The 19,396-nt window shown below is 37.3% G+C and overlaps 1 protein-coding gene across 2 annotated transcripts in view; it reads left to right on the forward strand.

Moving 5' to 3' along the window:
• The window catches only part of MUC22 (mucin 22), a 63,357-nt gene extending 44,296 nt beyond the window's left edge, over positions 1-19,061 (forward strand). For both annotated transcript variants that reach the window (XM_037016451.2, XM_073213090.1), the window contains exons 2-5: positions 2,040-2,250; positions 3,294-3,425; positions 10,161-10,325; positions 13,254-19,061. In XM_037016451.2, the coding sequence (XP_036872346.2) occupies positions 3,369-3,425; positions 10,161-10,325; positions 13,254-17,111 (4,080 nt within the window). In that variant the 5' untranslated portion in view covers positions 2,040-2,250; positions 3,294-3,368 and the 3' untranslated portion in view covers positions 17,112-19,061. The remainder of the gene's footprint in view (positions 1-2,039; positions 2,251-3,293; positions 3,426-10,160; positions 10,326-13,253) is intronic.
• Positions 19,062-19,396: the final 335 nt, after the last annotated feature.

Here is a 19,396-nt window from a genome sequence, read left to right on the forward strand (position 1 = left end):
GAAACTTTTGTTTTTGTACCTCTCACCCACGTCTGAGCTGTCCTCCTGCAGCCTTTTCCTAATGTGAAAGAACAATAATCCCTTAATTTATGTAAGTGTTTTTTTGTTGGGATGGTCAAGAGAGGTTATTAAACAAATATGCAGATAGTTTTAGTTTTTTCATTCTCCAACTGATCATTCTTTTTTTTTGAATAGTCAGTGCATTGATTTTATTTTGACGACACTTGAATCACTTCTACCATTTCTATGCATTTTGAATGATTATCTGATCAAGTTGAAATTAACAGGAAATGCAGATCTAAGTACTATACTGAAGCCTTTGACATGTGGTATCTATCTGTTTGGTTATCATTTTAATCACTCAACACATCATGATGAACTAGTTATGTTCTGGCCTAAAAAATTGCTAAAGTTGAGAGAGCTGGAGCTGTCATTTTGGTTGTCATCGCACTAAAAGACCAAAGCAGAAATACAAAGGTGTTTTGATTGGTAGTATCAAATCTGGATTAAATTTCAGTTATGGAAGTGTTTCAAGCGGGGAGGGAACTTTATCAATAAATTAATTTTGGTGTAATCTTTAAAATCACAGTGTGGTTCATTTTATAACAGATGACATATTAACAGGATATGCATTCTTTTGGGTAAATTAACATATTTTAAAGGACTGTCAACCACTCTTAGTATATTGACTTCCAAATTTTTTTGGCCTAAATTTCTGCAGATATCAAAGAGTTTTTCTAGGAGATATTCAGTATGCCAGTGAGAGTTAACTGTATTTCTTTGCACGTTGTAATAGTCCAGGTGTACTCAACCCCAGCAGTTGGTCTGTGATGTCATAAAAGCACAGAAACTGTTCTTCAGAAAACTAGAGAAAGTTTGAATTTTATACCGAAAAATTCAAGTGCATGGGAATTTACTTGTTCATTCTTACTTTGGCTCTTGCAACAGTTAACCAATTAATGATGTTGAGGTCAGACTTTGATATTATTTTGTCAGTGAATTAATGATATACATTGTGGAATTTCACCTACTCAATGGTTTTGGAGCTCCACTGCGAAATTTAAATAAGCGTCTTAATACCACAATGTCATACTAGATTCTTTTAAAAGCGTAATACAAAATATTTATTCTATTCAACTGAAATGAATTAGCTAATGATATTAAATTGATTTTTAAATTCATTGGCATATCCAAAGGTCATGGTTAGTACTAGTGAATCTTCTAACTCACATGGGTTCCTTATAGTTAAGTGACCACATGTCCTGGTTTGCATAGGGTAGTGTTGTCTCTGTGAAATTAAATTACTCATACTGCTTCCTTCTGCTCTCAGCAGTATTTTGGTTTGGGGCAATAAATTATATGATTACTCTACTTATACAGTCCCCAAAGCCGCAGACTCATCGACTTAGTGTCAGCATGGAGGGGTAAAGCATTGCCTCACTTTTCTCTTCAGAACAAATCTGTTCCCTAGCTTTTCACACCTTTTGCGTTCTATAGACCCCAGAACCATTTTATTTTGCTTCCATGGATTCCAATGAAAACTTTTAGCTATGGAATGCATTTATAAGAGAACTTTAGAAATGATAGAAAAAAAATGTTTTAATACATAGTCAATATATATTTTATTGTACTCCAGAAGGACAGGAATCTTGACTCTTATTCACCATTGAACACTCAGCACCTTGAGTAATGTGTGGCTATAGTAGAGACTCAATAGTGCTTGTTGAATGAATAATTTAAAAACTTACCCATTTTTTAACTCAAGAAAAGGGAGGTTTCTTCATACGTATAATTTCTCTCTTAAAGATATTAAGACACTCCATGACCACCCTTGAAATTGTTGTTTAATGTAATATTTCTCAAATATTCTTTGAAAACAGGATTATTTAGCATTTGGCTAAAATCAGACTCTCTGATCCTACCCATTGAAGTCTGGTTTAGTAAGTCTCAGATGGCTTCAGGTATATAACAGGCATCCCATCTAGGATCCTTTGCAACTCCAAGTCATTGAAATCATTGTTTCACTTTGTTTTCAAAAGGACACTTGCTTGACTTCCTACTAGACGATCCATCTTTCTACAACTTCATTATTAATGAGCCAGTTATGGAGAGGGACTAGACTGAGAGGAGGCCGTGTTCTGCCACACAGCTGGTTTTATCATGTCTCCTCTGTGGACACCAAGTTTCTTCAACTTTAAAATGACAGGGCTGAACTACAAGACCTCAGACCTCTGGCAGCTATACTACCAGGTAATTCTTGTCTTTGAAAACTGATAGTATCTGAGCAGATAAAAAGAGCCACATGAGGTGTTTTCACAAAAAAAGCCTAATTACTTTGTCTTTGTTACTTCACTTGTAAGAAGTTATCTATGGATCAATTAGTACTGAAGAGAGATATGTAGACTTCAGGTGATTCACAAACAACTTTTTGCACCAGTTTTATTTGGGACTCCCTGGATACATGTGTTGGGAGCTACTTGATAACTTTTCATTTGAAGTTAAAAATTATTTAATTCTTGCCAATTGTCTCTCAGATCCTGCCAAAGATATTTCTACAGATAATAAAAAAGTCCTTCGCTTTTGAATATAATTTGTAGTCAGAAGAGCCCTGCTTGATGAAGTGTCCTGTTACTAACTATGAACAGAATCAGAAGTAATCTGGGCAACTATGCCAAATGGATCCCACAGAAACAGAAGCGAAAGGGACCCTGGTGAATGTATTCACAGAGATTAGTTCACCAGATTAACTACCTATGTAGGATTGGGGCTTAAGGAAGTATAAACCAAGTTAGATTAATTTTTTCCAGAAGCGGAGAAAGAATAGTTTGAAAAAGTTTTAGAGCTGGGCAGGAACCCAAGAAAGTCAAGACTTGATGAGTCTTGATCCACTGATCGTGACTGCCTAAAAGTTGTTGCCAATAAGAGGGAAAAGATGTTCATGTCTGGTCAGTACAAAGAAGCAACAGCAATATTCACTTATTTCAGATTTCTGTCCTGGGCTATTCCTGAAGTCAGGAGAAAGCGTTCTATGAAATGACATGATAGGAGAGTTAAAGAATTGTATGATTGTAGTTTCTTTCTACTAGGCGTGCTGCCGGGTAGAAGAGTATTGAGAGTGTAATCACAGTGGTGGGATTGATTTCCTTATATTCTTACATAACTGCTTAACACCCCACTTCTTCCTTTAAGGTGGATCCCCTGTAAAGAATAATTATTTATCATTTAGTCTAATCCACACTGACACCAATGTCTCATAGTAGATTTAGTCTTAATCAACTCAATTATTTCTCAAGGTTGCAGGTATAAAGGGCAATGAACAGGCTGAAAAATGTTTCTAGAGTTAAGCTTGTGATATTGACACCTCAAGAATGGACAGAAAACATGGGAAATACATAGTGAATATTGAACACTCTGGAAAACAGTTGGTGAGTATTGATGCTGTCACTGTGGTATCTGATAGCTCAGAGTCTTGTTTTTATTATTTATACAACTCCACTTTTTTATTACAACATGGTTCTTCCTCAAAAGGAATTACTAATCAAAGTTTTACTTGGAAGTGAATTTTTAGCTACTCTGTTACTACTTATTAGAAAACTTGTATGTTTTTCTGTATATCATTACACACATAATTGAGAAATTTATTTTCATTCTCCTTAATCTAAGATATTAGCAATTTTGTGGGTAACAATTTAATAACCTGTTCAAATAATTTTCTGCAGTTATCATAATTCCAGCAGAAGCTAATACATCTGTATTTGATTGCATTAATAGTATTTTTAAATGTGATTCATAGATTTTTCTGTTAACTGCCTAGATTTTTAATGTCCTGTAGATTTGTCAGAATTCAATGATTTCTACATATCTGACAATATGAAGATAATCTTGTAAATGAAGTGTAGGCCTAGGAAATAAATTATATAGCAAATCCTTAAGATTGGTCTCTGTATTACTACTGATAAATTTCTTTTTAGGTCAACAATTGTATTCAGGTGAAATATTAGAGTTCAGTGTATATAATATTATTTGACTATTACTGATGTTTTTAGAAAAACAATTTAGTACTATGTATTTTGTGATTGCCGTTTATGTAACCGCATGTCTGATTAGAGCTCTTCATATTGAAAACAGGAACAGAAATGTGCTGAATGAAATCAGGGTAAGTTTGAATGGACAATTACATTTTGTGAGGAAAATATTTTTTTCCTGTGCACTAATAGGGAGGTTATAAGGCAGATAAATTGTTCTCTTGAATCTAGATCAGTAACCCCTTCTCCTAAGGATGTTTGTCCTAGTCCTTCTAGCTTAGCAACTCTTGTCACTGTGTCAAAATACTCAGGTCACAAGATCCCTTTAGTAAGGAATAAGTCATCTTGAAGATTTTCTTAAACAGTACTGAGAGTTTTCAAGTAAAATGCATGTATCTTGATCACTGACAATGTTTCATTTAACATATGAATATTTGGACATAATGGTAGAGACATGTTTTTTCCCATTGAGGTTCATTTTTACCAATGGATTAAAATACCTGTTGAAGGTCACATAATAAAGGAAAATGTAGAAGTTTGTTTTTTCCTTCTTAAGAAACATGAAATGAAAAACTAATCTCTTTTAAGTTCAGAGCAGAAAATTTAAAATTTTATTACAGGAACCTAGATAGTGCATATGAGATTATATAATGGAGACTATTGGCTTCTACAAGATACAATTAACTCTAGTTCATAGCCCCGCAGCTGCTCAGAATTTTAACTTTAGACTCTAGTTTTATTAAGAGACAGAGGAAACTGAGACAGTGAGAATGATATTAACCCCAAAGCTCCAGTATCTAGGCTTCTACATTCTTGTGTTGACACCCATCATCTTACTTCTAAATATTTTGAATTCTGGCAAGTTGATCTGGCCAGTGAATTTCTATGTAATTATGAAAGTTCAAATAATGTCCCTGCTCACCAGCCACAAGCAAACTGAAAAGTTGAAGGATAGCAACAGTAATATACAGAAATACAAAGCTTTTATCAACTATAAATCTTTGGTTTTCTCAAAGCTATCTATTTAAAAACAGATGGAAATTTGTTTAAATGCTTGTGTGTATCAAATCTTCTCTTATTCAGTATCACTGCATAACTATTCTCTATTTGTTTGGCATGACATTGTACCTTTAGAAAAATAGACTTCAAAAAAAACTAATTTTTTATGTACAACTATTTCTTCTTAACTATATTTAAATGTAATTATATTCCCTTTTATTCTAAATTATTGTCATTCAATGCCCAATGTCTGTACACATATTTAGTTTGATTGTTTTAATAGAATTTAGAGATTAATTGAACTAGCAATGTCAATAGCCTTTTAAATAACTATTTAGAATTGGGTCTTTAATCATTATAATCAAGAGAGATTATACTTAAGTAAAATTCTTATTGTCCTATTAGGAAAAAATTCTAGATAACCCTGCTATTATTTTTCAGCTGTAGCAAATTTACTTGTAACAGTTTTCACTTCCATGAATTTATAAAACAGGTTACTCTTCTTGTTTTTCTTAAAACTGTATCTGGGGTTATTTTTCTTTTAACTTCAAGGAAAATCTAACCTCCAAGACTTCTTATTTGAACCCACCCTTTTAATTAATTTACTTTTTAAAATTCAAAATGTATTTAAAAGATTTAAATAATAACATAATAGACATGCGTGTACTGAATACCAAGTTTAAGAAATAAACCATTACAGGTATAGTTGAAATTTTTATTTATTTTTTAATTGTATACATATGACATACAACATTGTGTAAATTTAAGGTCTGTCCACACCCTACTAACTAAAATTCCCCTTATCAGTGCAATGTGTTACTTTGATGTATTTATATATTGCAGTATGATTTCTGTTGTAGCAACATTTATCACATCACATAATTATATATAGTTAAGTACTGTTGTCTATAATCATGCTGTATATTAGATCAATATGGCTTTTTTACTGCTTGTTGCAAGTTTGTGAATTCTTTTGTTTATATCTTCCCAACACCATTTCCTTTCTTCTTTGTGCTACCCACCTAAAAAAAGACTATGTTGAATATAGTTGTACCCCTTTTTCCAGCTTCTAATCATTATCACATATATCTTTGCCTATTTTGTTAAATTCAGACAAGTCTGTTGTACCTTACCAATGAAGATCAAAATCTCTAAGAGTTAAAAAAAAACAAAAAGAAACTAGAACATGCATATGGAGAGCTTTCTAAATGACTTGCTTTCCATACTTCCACGGACTGCCTAGTTCCCTTGAAAAGAGGATGGCATTAGTAATTAGAATGGGACCATTCTGGTAGGGGAACTTGTGGACAAATGGGTATTGTACTTACTAGATTTACAAATTCTGGGCACTATAACCTGAATAATGTAACTTTGTTACTTCTTTGAAAAATTTTATTTTTAATAATACTTTTAGACTTATAGAAAGTTGCAACCACAGTACAGCCCCCAGTTTTCCCTATTATTATATTAATACAGTACATTTGATACAACTAACAAACCAATATTGATATATTATTATTAACTGAAGTCTGTACTTTAATCAAACTTTCTTAGTTTTTACTTAATGACCCTTTTCTGTCCAGAATCCCATCCCAGATAACATTACATTTAGTCATGACTCCTTAGCCTTCTCTTGGCTGTGACAATTTCTCAGACTTTACTTGTTTTTGATGACTTTGATAATTTTGAGGAGTACTGATCAGATATTTTGTAGAATTTCCCTCAACTTGGATTTGTTTCTTTTTTCATGATTACACTGAGCTTGTGGGTTTTTTGGGGGAAGACCACAGAGGCAAAGTGCCATTCTCATCACATATCAACAGTACCTATTATCAACTTGACTTACCATTGCTGAGGTTGACTTTGATTACCTGGCTGAGATAGTATTTGGCATGTTTCTTCACTTTAAAGTTGCTCTTTCCCCTACCCCACAACCCCCCTTTCCATACTATAGTCTTTGGAAGTCACTGTTCAATCCCAAAAAGAGTGGGGAGTTATATTCTTTGAGGATGTAGCATTTATATCAGTCATCTGGAAATTTGCATAGGAGATTTGTCTTTTCTCTCTCATTTATTTATTTTTTCAATTATTTATTTATATGAGTATGGATTCATGGATATTTATTTCATTCTTTGGGTTATAATCCAATACTTACTTAATTTTTTTTGCTCAAATTGTTGTTACTTTGGCCATTGAGAGCTCTTTCAGTTGGTTCCTCTGTCCCTTTGACATAGTGACATACCCCCATAATTGTGGTGTTGTTTCGGTGGAACATGGGGGATTTCCTTACTCTTGGGTACTATAAGATACCCTAGACTCATCTTGTATTTTTCCTGCTCCAGCCCTAGAATTGGCCATTTTTCCAGGATCCCTGGTTCCTTTCATTGGAAAATGGTATCAGAAACCAAGATGAAGTTCTTGTTGCTACTTGTATACTGTTCCTTCCAGGTCTCTCAGTTGTGAAAGGATGGAAATATGTATGTGTATATTAACCACCATGTATATACATACCTATGAGTTTTGCTATATGTAGCCCTCTGTATTTACATTAAGCTAAACAGTAGTTCATACGGATAAATCCAGCTTTAGTCCTGTACCACATGGACTATTCCGACCTTCTCCCCTTGCTTCTCTGCAAACTTCCACCCCAACAGTGAAATCTGACTGCTACCATCTGCCAATCATTTACAGCCTCTTTTTTGAAGTATGTATTAAGTTTTCTTTTACCTTTTAAAATGGGGTTGTCTGGATTTTGCCTATGATTGGAAATAGTTCTTTATATATATGTTGGATATGAGTTCATGTTTGTTATACTTACTGTGACTCCTTTCTTCCAACCAGTGGCTTGCTTTTTCATTTTTTTATAGGCATGTTTTGGTGGTAAAGTTCTTAACTTAAATGAATTTTGTCAGTCTTTTCTTTTATGATTATGCTTTCAGTATTCTGCTTAACAAATCTTTGCCTATTCTAAGAACATGAAGATATTCTCCTATGTTTTTACCTGGAAACTTGATTGTCTACTCATACATTTAGGTCTATGATCCATTTAGAATTTATTTTTATGTATGGTGGGAAATAGGATCGAACATTTTTTTATATGGAAATTTTTTCTGCACAGATAATTGTTAAGATCCTGTCTCTACTGATTTGAGGCCTTTTTTGTAAATCAGGAGACTTTATATTTGTGGGTCTGTTTCAGGACTCTAATCTGTTCCATTGTTCTGTTTATCTATTCCTATAACACTACTACGCTGTCTTGACATTCTAATTTTATATATAGTAAATCTTAAAATTTGGTAGTACTTCATCATTACTCTTCAAGTTATCTCCAAGTTATATTTTTAGAATCAGCTTGTTGATTTCTGTAAAACTACTTCTGCAGTTTTGATTGGGATATTATAGAGTCTATATATTAATTTGTGAGAATTAACATCTTACTATCCAAGTTCTTCCATTTTTTGAGCATGGCTTATTTCTCTATTTATTTTGACCCTCTATAACTTTACTAGCAGTGATCTTAGATTTTAATGTCGAGATTGAGAACATTTATTTTGAGATTTATTTCTGGATGTTTTTTGTGTTGTTTTGAATGGCATATGAAGTTCAATTTCAAATGTTTTCTTACTATTATATACAAATCCAGTTGAGTTTTATATATTTACCTTGTAACCAGTGACCTCATTACTTCACTTATTCATTATAATATTTTGTTTGTAGATTTTTTTGGATTTCCTGTGAATACAATGATGTCATTATTCTCTTTTTTCAAATTTTAAAACTTTCATTTTGTTTTCTTAATGCACTGGCTAAGACCTTCAATTTATAATGTTGAAAGGAAGTGGTAAAAGGGAAGATCTTGTGTTATTCCCAAATTCAGGGGGAAAGCATGAAGTGTTTCACCATTAATTATAAGGTTAGCATTAGGTTTTATGGAGCTATGCTTTATTAATTTATGATATCCCTTCTATTATTAGTTTGCTATGAAATTTTATCATAAATGATTTTGAATTTTGCCAAACTCTTTCTGCATTTTTTGACATATGTACATTTTGTTGACTTTTACTCCCTTTTCTCCTTTGTTCCTGTTAATGTGGTGAATTTTATTAACTGTTTTGAATGTTAAAAACTTGTATTCCTGAGGTAGACCTTACTCGGTCATAATTTTTTAATCTTTTTTATATTTTTGGATTTAACTTACTGTTAGATTATTTAGAATGTTTGTAACTATATTCTTGAGAGATTGACCTTCAGAGGTCTTAAGGTCAATTTTTTAACTCTCTATGCCAGGCATCATCAAAATTTGACAAATATCCTAAAGGGGGAACCAGTTGCCTTTCTTCTAGCAGAATTTTATATTTATCAATCACTATGGTACTGGTGGAGACTACTCTGCTCCAGCCTCCGGAGCTATCCCAGAACATTACAAAAGCCTTGTGTTGAGGTTTCATTATTTTCTAATGTCAGACCAGCCTCACATGAGCATAAAAAGTTTTGCTGACTTCTTTGGTAGTCAGAACCTCAGCTCATATTCAGAATCAATAGATGCCCCTAGAAAAGAAAATAGCTTATAATTGTTAGATCACTTTGGAAAAGTTTTTTCCTTTTTAAAATTTAAATAATCAAAGTTTCATTTATTTCAAAGTTTCTCTATTATTGATGGATTGATTGTATGGCAGAAGTAGCCTATTGCAATTTACTGTGCCCAGAATCTCTTTAGATCTTGATTTGATTTTCTCATTTTATATATAATCCAAAAGGTGTTTTTAATATGCCTTAAGGTCTCTAGAATTTTCATTGTGGGATTTTAAAAAAATATGATTTCCTTACACCAGTGTGCAACATATTGATATTTAAGAAATGCATTAATATGATGAGGATGAAAGATAATGCCTTACCTGGATTTTAACATCAATTTATGTAAAATAATTAAACATAACTTATGATCAAACTAGATTTCCTATTTTGAGAAGAAATGTCATGAATGTATTCATTTATTCATTCAGGTTTCAGATGAATTTATTTGATCAAAAATGTCATAATATGTCATAATCTGATATGTTTGTCAGAATTATATTACTTTAGGCATCAAATACAGTAGCCTCTTACTTTCTTTTTCCCATTCTCTTCTATATACAGCCATTCTTGAATCCAGGAAACCAAGAAGCTCACAGTTCAGCATGTCAGTTTCAGACATCAACTAATTTAACTGGTGATGTCAGTACCAATTTAACTGGTGTCTGCACTAACACAGGGACCCTTGAACACTCAGACTTTCCAAACAGAGAATTCCAACATTGCCAGGTAATATTTGGGGCAATACTGTTTCTCTGAGTTATGATGTAATCCATGTGGAAGTGCTCTTGAACTAGTATTTTGGAGGAAAAACATTCAACTGGTAAACATTAACATTGTTCTTTTGAAAAATATGCAGCATTTTTTGAATGTGTCAAGTTACTAAGAGGCAATGCAAAAGAGGTAGTTCTTATGGGGCTTTTCACTTAAGGAGCTAATGATCTTGATGGAAAGAAAAAACATGTAAAGTGTTTAGAAAAAATAAAAAGGGTCAAAGAAAATGAAGCAGTTTTGGCTTATTTTGTTTGGAGAACTGAGTAGATGATGGCAGCAAATTATTTGGCAGTGAACGACCATGTAACTAACTCTGGCTCAGTGGAAGATGAGGTTATGTGTTAAGGCCCTGGGGCCCTAGTCCGTGGATGAGCTGCTTCACTCTCCTTCCCTTCCTGCCTCTGAGCCTGATGGTGAGCCTTCATGAGCCTCCTGGTTCTGACCTCATGTGTTTTCAACCTTGACTTAGAGACATTTAGTACCACCTTGGTTTGGTGCCTAGAATCAGATTTCCTCTATTACTGACCTGTTGTTATTTTCTTTTCTTCACCTGAAGGTCTGATCTCTGAGTCTTCCCCACAAGGCGAAAACTTGATTTGGACTGATTGATGTTGCTTGGAAGTTTGGTTCAATGCTTTTAGCTCTGGACTACACCCCTCCCCTGATTAATTCTGCTATAGCGACAGTTTGGAGAGATGCTGACAAAAGAGAATAAACTCTTTATGTCAGAATGCTTTTGATAGATAGGAATTATTTAGAGAATATGTTTCTGATAACTTCAAACAAATCAGACCAATCAGAGAGCTGAAAGTTATTTTAAGTGCCTTACTTAGCCACAGGTGGACAACAATGTGGTCTAGCAAGTTAGAATGTTTGTTAAGAATTCACACAGCCAGTTAGTGGCAGTAATAGCACTGGAGCACGGGTCTGAGGTGAGGTTAAGATGAGTTTCTATTATTTTTGCTCCTCTTTTTAAAGATTCAAATGGAAAAGGAGGGTAATTGCTTCTCATGTCTGAGATGTGAGTGTGGTCCTTCCCTTCCTTTTCGACTTCCTTTCAAAGGCCCTAATAACATGGGGCAGGAGATGTTATTTGTCTTTGGGCTCTTAGAGTTGGTGCTCTGAATTCCCACAGCCTTGGTGCTCAATGCCCTAGCACTGCTCCGTTGCCTAGTGGATGATGCTCTCACCCAGACTAAGGTTTATTGTTCACATTTTAGGACATTTAAGAGCTATTCTGCATGCCCCAAAGACATCTGTGTTTATTTGCCTTAGTGATTTGCTTTCAGTCATAGGGATTATATTAAGCTAGTTAGGGAAATCAATTTTTTGAATGTTTCAAGTTTTTTCTTAATTGTAGTATAGTTAATATACAATATCATCTTGGTTTCAAGTATACAACACAGTGATTCAACAGTTAAACACATTATTTAAAAAAACAGTTAAACACAATTAAATCCTTAACCCCCACTAGTACAGTTATTATCTGTCAACATAGAAAGATGTTGTGGAACCATTTACTGTATTCTTGCTGCCCTACTTGGGACCAACTTATATTACGATTGAGATTTTTGTGCCTCTTTATCCCCCTTAACCTCCCACCCATCCACCTCAACTTCTCCCCCATAGTAATCACCAGTCACTTCTCAGTGTCTTTGAGTCTATTAATGCTAGGAAAACATTACCCACACTGTTTCTAATTTATTTACAGCTACCCTGTGAAATAGGTGATATTATCCATGTGAGAGAATCAAGGCTTTGCAAGATAATGCAAATTTCCAAATGTCATCATCCATTTAGTAAAAGGTAGAGTTAGTATTTAAACCTAAATCTAGTAGATTCTGATGCCTATGCTCTTACTTACTAAAAGGCATTGTCTTCCATAAAAATCTAATTATGCAAGACATTTTTTATTCTTATTTTCTTAACAATACTTGGAGGTAGATATTAGTATCACTACTTTTGATATAAGGCTGTAAGGGAGGTTGAGAATTAGACAAGTGAAGAAATTTTCTCAGAATATTAATGGTATGGGATTACATTCAAGACTTGCTGATCTCAAAACTTAAATATTTTACATTATACAATGCTTCCTCTACAATAACAAATTATATATATTTCTGTGTATGCATAAATGTCTATATATGTGTACACACACACACACACATATATATATATATAGGCATGGTACTTTGGGGAGTTTGCAAAGTAATTTTACTTTTTATAAGTTTTAATCCTTATTCTAATCTTATCAGATAGATTTTTATGGATGAAAGAATAAGATCAAAGAGGTAAGTATCTTACCCAATGAAAATAGCTGGTGATAGCAGAAGCTAGATTTCAACAAATATTTTCAGACTCCACGTTTCATGCTGCTGAACACTAATCTGTGTGAAAAGTTTGCTAGAAAATTTGATAAGCCATTAATTAATGCAGTTACAGTGGAAGACTCCAAAGCAGCCAAATTTCTGATAGGCCAGAAGGGTAGGAAAATTTAATCAGATGATCTTTTAGGTCCCTCCAATTCACTGTATACAACAATCATCCACACATATATATAGATACTCCTTTTGACAGTGGGAAGAATAAGGAGTTATTAAAAAGATACTTATTATTATTTTTTAGTTTGAAATAAAGACAAATTAAAAGAAAGTATGAGAGGTCAGTAGAAATTACTTTGTTCCCATATTGAAGACAATACAAGGACCAAGTCTTTCCTAAATGAAAACTTAAATTTAAGTCAATATATATTATAATAGGCTATTAGGTATTTTTTATGTTTATAAATTCTTTCCATAAAGTAATCTAAATATAAAAAGGATTATCAATGGCATTAATTTGCCTAAAACCTATTTTAAGTACTTTTAGTTATATCCTTTACAGGTGACACGAAATTTCTTCAGTGACTGGTCTCTGTGGAAAATCTTCCTGGCTTGTCTCTTAGCGTGTGTGATAACAACAGCAATTGGAGTACTCATAGTGTGTCTGGTGTATAATGGGAAAAATAGTAATGCTTCCATTGTTATTCAACTTCCCCAAAACCATGGGACAACCTTACCTACAACTGGAACAACCTCATCTACTAGTTCTGAAGCTATAGTTCCTACTACTTTAACATCATCCACTTCAGTTGAACCTGTGACCACCATGGTAACCACCACTTCAAGTATATTGACTACCCCAACAACTACTAGTACTACCACTGAGGCTACCACAACAGCAGCCACAACTATCACCTCTACTGAAACTACAACCACCACAGCAGCCACCCCTTCAACTAAGCTAACCACCAGAACTGCCATCACTACCACTGAGGTTACAACCACAGAGGCCACCACTACAACTGAACCAGTTACAACTGCCAGCACTACTACAGCTTCCACTGAACCCACAACTACAGCAGCCACTGAACCAATTACCACAACAACTGCCAGCACTACCACTGAGGCTACCACCACAGAGGCCACTACTACAGCTTACACTGAACCCACAACCACACTGGCCACCACTACAACTGAACCAACTACCACAACTGCCAGTACTACCACTGAGACCACAACCACAGCTTCCACTGAACCTACAACAACAGCAGCCACCACAACAACTGCCAGCACAACCACAGCGGCCACCACTACAAATGAACCGACTACCACAACAACTACCAGTACTACCACTTATGCTACAAGCACAGAGACCACCACTACAGCTTCCACTGAATCTACAACCACAGAAGCCACCACAAGTGCCAGCATGACCCCTGAGGCTACAACCATAGAGGTCACCACCACAGCTACCACTGAACCCACAACCACAGCACCCACCACTACAACTGAACCGACTACCACAACTGCCAGTACCACCACTGAGACTACAACCACAGAGGCCACCACCACAGCTTCGACTGAACCCACAACCACAGCACCGACCTCTACAACTGAACTGACCACCACAACAACTGCCAGTACCACCACTGAGGCTACAACCACACAGACCACCACAATGGCCAGCACGACCACCGAGGCTACAACCACAGAAGTCACCACCACAGCTTTGACTGAACCCACAACCACAGCACCGACCTCTACAACTGAACCGACTACCATAAAAACTGCCAGTACTACCACAACAACTGCCAGTACTACCACTGAGGCCACCACTACAGAGGCCACCACCACAGCTTCCACTGAATCTACAACCACAGCAGCCACCACAACGGCCAGCACAACCACTGAGGCTACAACCACAGAGGCCACCACCACAGCTTCCAGTGAACCTACAACCACAGCACCCACCACTACAACTGAACTGACTACCACAACTGCCAGTACCACCACTGAGGCTACAACCACAGAGATCACCACCACAGCTTCCACTGAACCCACAACCACAGCAGCCACCACCACAACTGAACCAATGACCACAACTTCCAGCACAACCACTGAGGCTACCACCACAGCTTCCACTGAACCCACAACCACAGCAGCCACCACCACAACTGAACCAACTACCACAACTGCCAGCACGACCACTGAGACTACTACCACAGAGGCCTCAACCACAGCTTCCACTGAACCCACAACCACAGCAGCCACCACCACAACTGAACCAATGACCACAACTTCCAGCACAACCACTGAGGCTACCACCACAGCTTCCACTGAACCCACAACCACAGCAGCCACCACCACAACTGAACCAACTACCACAACTGCCAGCACGACCACTGAGACTACTACCACAGAGGCCTCAACCACAGCTTCCACTGAACCCACAACCACAGCAGCCACCACCACAACTGAACCAATGACCACAACTTCCAGCACAACCACTGAGGCTACCACCACAGCTTCCACTGAACCCACAACCACAGCAGCCACCACCACAACTGAACCAACTACCACAACTGCCAGCACGACCACTGAGACTACTACCACAGAGGCCTCAACCACAGCTTCCACTGAACCCACAACCACAGCAGCCACCACCACAACTGAACCAATGACTACAACTGTCAGCACAACCACTGAGGCTACCACCACTGAGGCTACCACCACAGAGGCTACAACCACAGCTTCCACTGAACCTACAACCACAGCATCCACCACTACAACTGAACTGACTACCACAACTGCCAGCACCACAACTGAGGCTGCAACCACAGGAGCCACCACCACAACTTCCACCGAACCCACAACCACAGCACCCACCACTACAACAGAAGCGACTACCACAACAACTGCCAGTACTACCACTGAGACTACAACTACAGAGGCCACCACCACAGCTTCCACTGAACCCACAACCAGAGCACCCACCAGTACAACTGAATCTACTACCACAACTGCCAGCATGACCACTGAGACTACTACCACAGAGGCCTCAACCACAACTTCCACTGAACCCACAACCACAGCACCCACCACTACAACTGAAGCGACTACCACAACAACTGCCAGCACAACCTCTGAGGCTACCACCACAGAGGCTACAACCACAGCTTCCACTGAACCTACAACTGCCAGCGTGACCACTGAGGCTACAACCACAGAGGCCACAACCACAGCTTCCAGTGAACCTACAACCACAGCATCCACCACTACAACTGAAGCGACTACCACAACAACTGCCAGTACCACCACTGAGGCTACAACCGCAGAGGTCACCACCACAGCTTCGACTGAACCAACAACTATAGCACTGACCTCTACAACTGAACCGACTACCATAACAACTGCCAGTACTACCACTGAGGCCACCACCACAGCTTCCACTGAACCTACAACCACAGCAGCCACCACTACAACTGAACCGACTACCACAACAACTGCCAGTACCACCACAGAGGCCACCACCACAGCTTCCAGTGAACCTACAACCACAGCAGCCACCACTACAACTGAACCAACTACCACAACAACTGCCAGTACCACCACTGAGGCTACCACCACAGAGTTCTCAACCACAGCTTCCAGTGAACCCACAACTATAGCACCCACCACTACAATGGAACTGACTACCACAACTACCAGTACCACTACTGAGGCTACAACCACAGAGGCCACCACCACAGCTTCCACTGAACCTATAACCACAGCACCCACCACTACAACTGAATTGACTACCACAACCACTGCCAGCACGAGCACTGAGGCTACCACCACAGAGGCCTCAACCACAGCTTCCACTGAACCCACAACCACAGCACCCACCACTACAACTGCCAGCACGACCACAGTGGCCACCAGTACAACTGAACAAACTGCTGCAACAACTGCCAGCACGACCACTGAGGCTACAACCACAGCAGTCACCACCACAGACTCCACTGAACCCACAACTACAGCACCCACCACTACAACTGAATTGACTACCACAACCACTGCCAGCATGAGCACTGAGGCTACCACCACAGAAGCCTCAACCACAGCCTCCACTGAACCCACAACTACAGCACCCACCACTACAACTGAACCGACTACCACAACTACCAGTACTACCACTGAGGCTACAACCACAGAGGCTGCCACAACAACTTCCAGTGAAACCACAACCACAGAGGCCACCACTACAACTCAGCCGACTACCACAACAACTGGCAGCACAACTGCTGAGGCTACAACCACAGCTTCCACTGAACCCAGAACTACAGCAGCCACAACTACAACTGAACTGACTACCACAACTGCCAGCACCACCACTGCAACTGCAACCACAGGAGCCACTACTGAAGCTTCTATATAACCTACAAGCATCATTGCTGCTACTACTTCAGCTGAACTGAGTACCACAACAACTGGCACTACTACCACTTAGGCTGTAATCGGAATGGCCATCACTACCTTTCATACTGAACCTACAATGACCACAAACAGCCACTTCTTCAACCAAACTGACTACCACAACTGCCAGTGCTACCATTGAGGTTATAACCACAGTGTTCACCACTGCCACCTCTGAATCTACAACCACAGCAGTAGCAGCCACTTCAGCTGAACTGATTACCACAACAGCTGCCAGTACCACCATTGAGGCTATAACCACAGCCATTACTATACCACCTCTACTGAATATGCAAACACAACTGCACCCATCACTTCTAGTGAAGCCTCCCACAATGACTGCCACCAAGTAGTACCAGTAAAGCTACAACCCTAATAGTTACCACTACCACTTCTACAAATCAACAACCATCATAATAGTCACCCCTTCATCTGAACCAGCAGCATAACAGTGACCAATACTTTTAATCTGAATCTACCACATAAACTGCAGTCACTGTCCTTTCAATTGAGTGCATTACCACAAGTACAATTATCATTTCAACTGCACCCACAGCCATTTTTTTCAAGTTCATATTAACTGAGTCTACAATTGCCATGAATTTTACTTAATATACTATTATGAGATTACAGCAGCAGTTCAAGTATTTCTTATCCACAGTGGTAACTCTTTTACCACACTTGGAAGCTACATCTACATAGTCATCCAACAACTTCAACTCACATTGATTCATTCCCATTTCAAATGAACCTACAATTTTCATTGGTTTAACCAAATTTCCAGATACTGCTTTCTGCTCTATAACTGAATTTATATGGCCTGCAATAGTCACCTCCACCTCAGGGATTAAGTCTAGTCTGTTTTCTTACAAAACTAAAGTGTCATCTTCAACCCCCACTGCCACCACCTCAAGTAAAGATAAAATCAACATAGATGCTACGAACTCCACTGACTTTCCAATCACATAACCGTAATGATGTCAGCGGAATTTATAGTCTCCATAACCAACATTACCTGTTAATAGAAAATGCGGCAACTTCTATGTACTATTACAATACCGTTAGCAATACCACTGCCCCTTCAAATGAATCCATAGCCACAATAATAACATTACATCAATGAAACACGCTTTTACCATAACTTCTACTGAAATTTCATAATAGGGACCACCACATCAAGTGATCCTACAGTAATACTACCATTTCTATGCATCGTTATTTCCTCACCATTTCTACTGTACATACTAGTGTAACAGACAGAACTTCACTAAACCCTTTGATGCCCTATCACCTGAATCTATAAACATTGTAACTTCTACTGACATGTTATTCAAAGAACCAAATGCTGCTTCTATTTATGATAAATCCATTAAGTCATACTATCATTACCCTTGACAGAAATGGCAAATTCATAATCACCTCTTCCTTTGCAAATGTAGTTAGGGGATGCCTGCAAATTAAATCCTATCATTCCCTGTCATCACTCTCAGACCACAACCAGAACTACTATTAGGACCATAGGTGATTCCATAGCCAATAACTGCCAACTTATAACTAAACAACTACCTAAATAACCACTTTTAAAGCAAGATTTACTTAACCAGTTCAAGTATCATCACAATAACAAGGAATTTCACCCCATAACAATATTTCGGTTTAACATTACCATTTATTAGGCCTCACTATTTAATGTGGAGAGTCTTTATTTTGTGGTGTTTTAAATAATACAATTTTCATACAAAGTAAATCCAGTGTATATATATTTGTGTTGGAAAGCTGTTAATGATGAAATAAAAAGTTATCAAATGAGAATGCAGCCTTCTATTATTCCGAAGTTTTAGTCTTTAATATAGAAATTCCATATGTAATAGGAAAAGAATATTCTGTATTGTAAGGGCATGTTAAATATATTTATTACCATATTTTCTTTTTATATTATGTAAAATTATTTTCACTTAACTTGTCTTTTAAATGATTTTGACATTTAATATTTTTAAATGTTATCAATATTTTCAGTAAAAAGTTTGTTTTCTCCTATTTTTTTCAGTAATCTTATAAAAGTACTCAGTACTTTGAGTAAACATTTACTTGTACCTGTTATATGCTGAAATACAGGAGAAAATGCAGATAGTAATAAACTTACAAGTTTGGATTCTGTTATTTAGAGTTCTTGGTAAGTGCCAAATATAAATCAATGTGTGACCCATACTTGCTTTCCACTGAGTTCTACTGAATCAAAATCAAGAA

Source organism: Manis javanica, chromosome 9, assembly GCF_040802235.1.
Source record: "Manis javanica isolate MJ-LG chromosome 9, MJ_LKY, whole genome shotgun sequence".
Classification (NCBI taxonomy): Eukaryota; Metazoa; Chordata; class Mammalia; order Pholidota; family Manidae; genus Manis; species Manis javanica.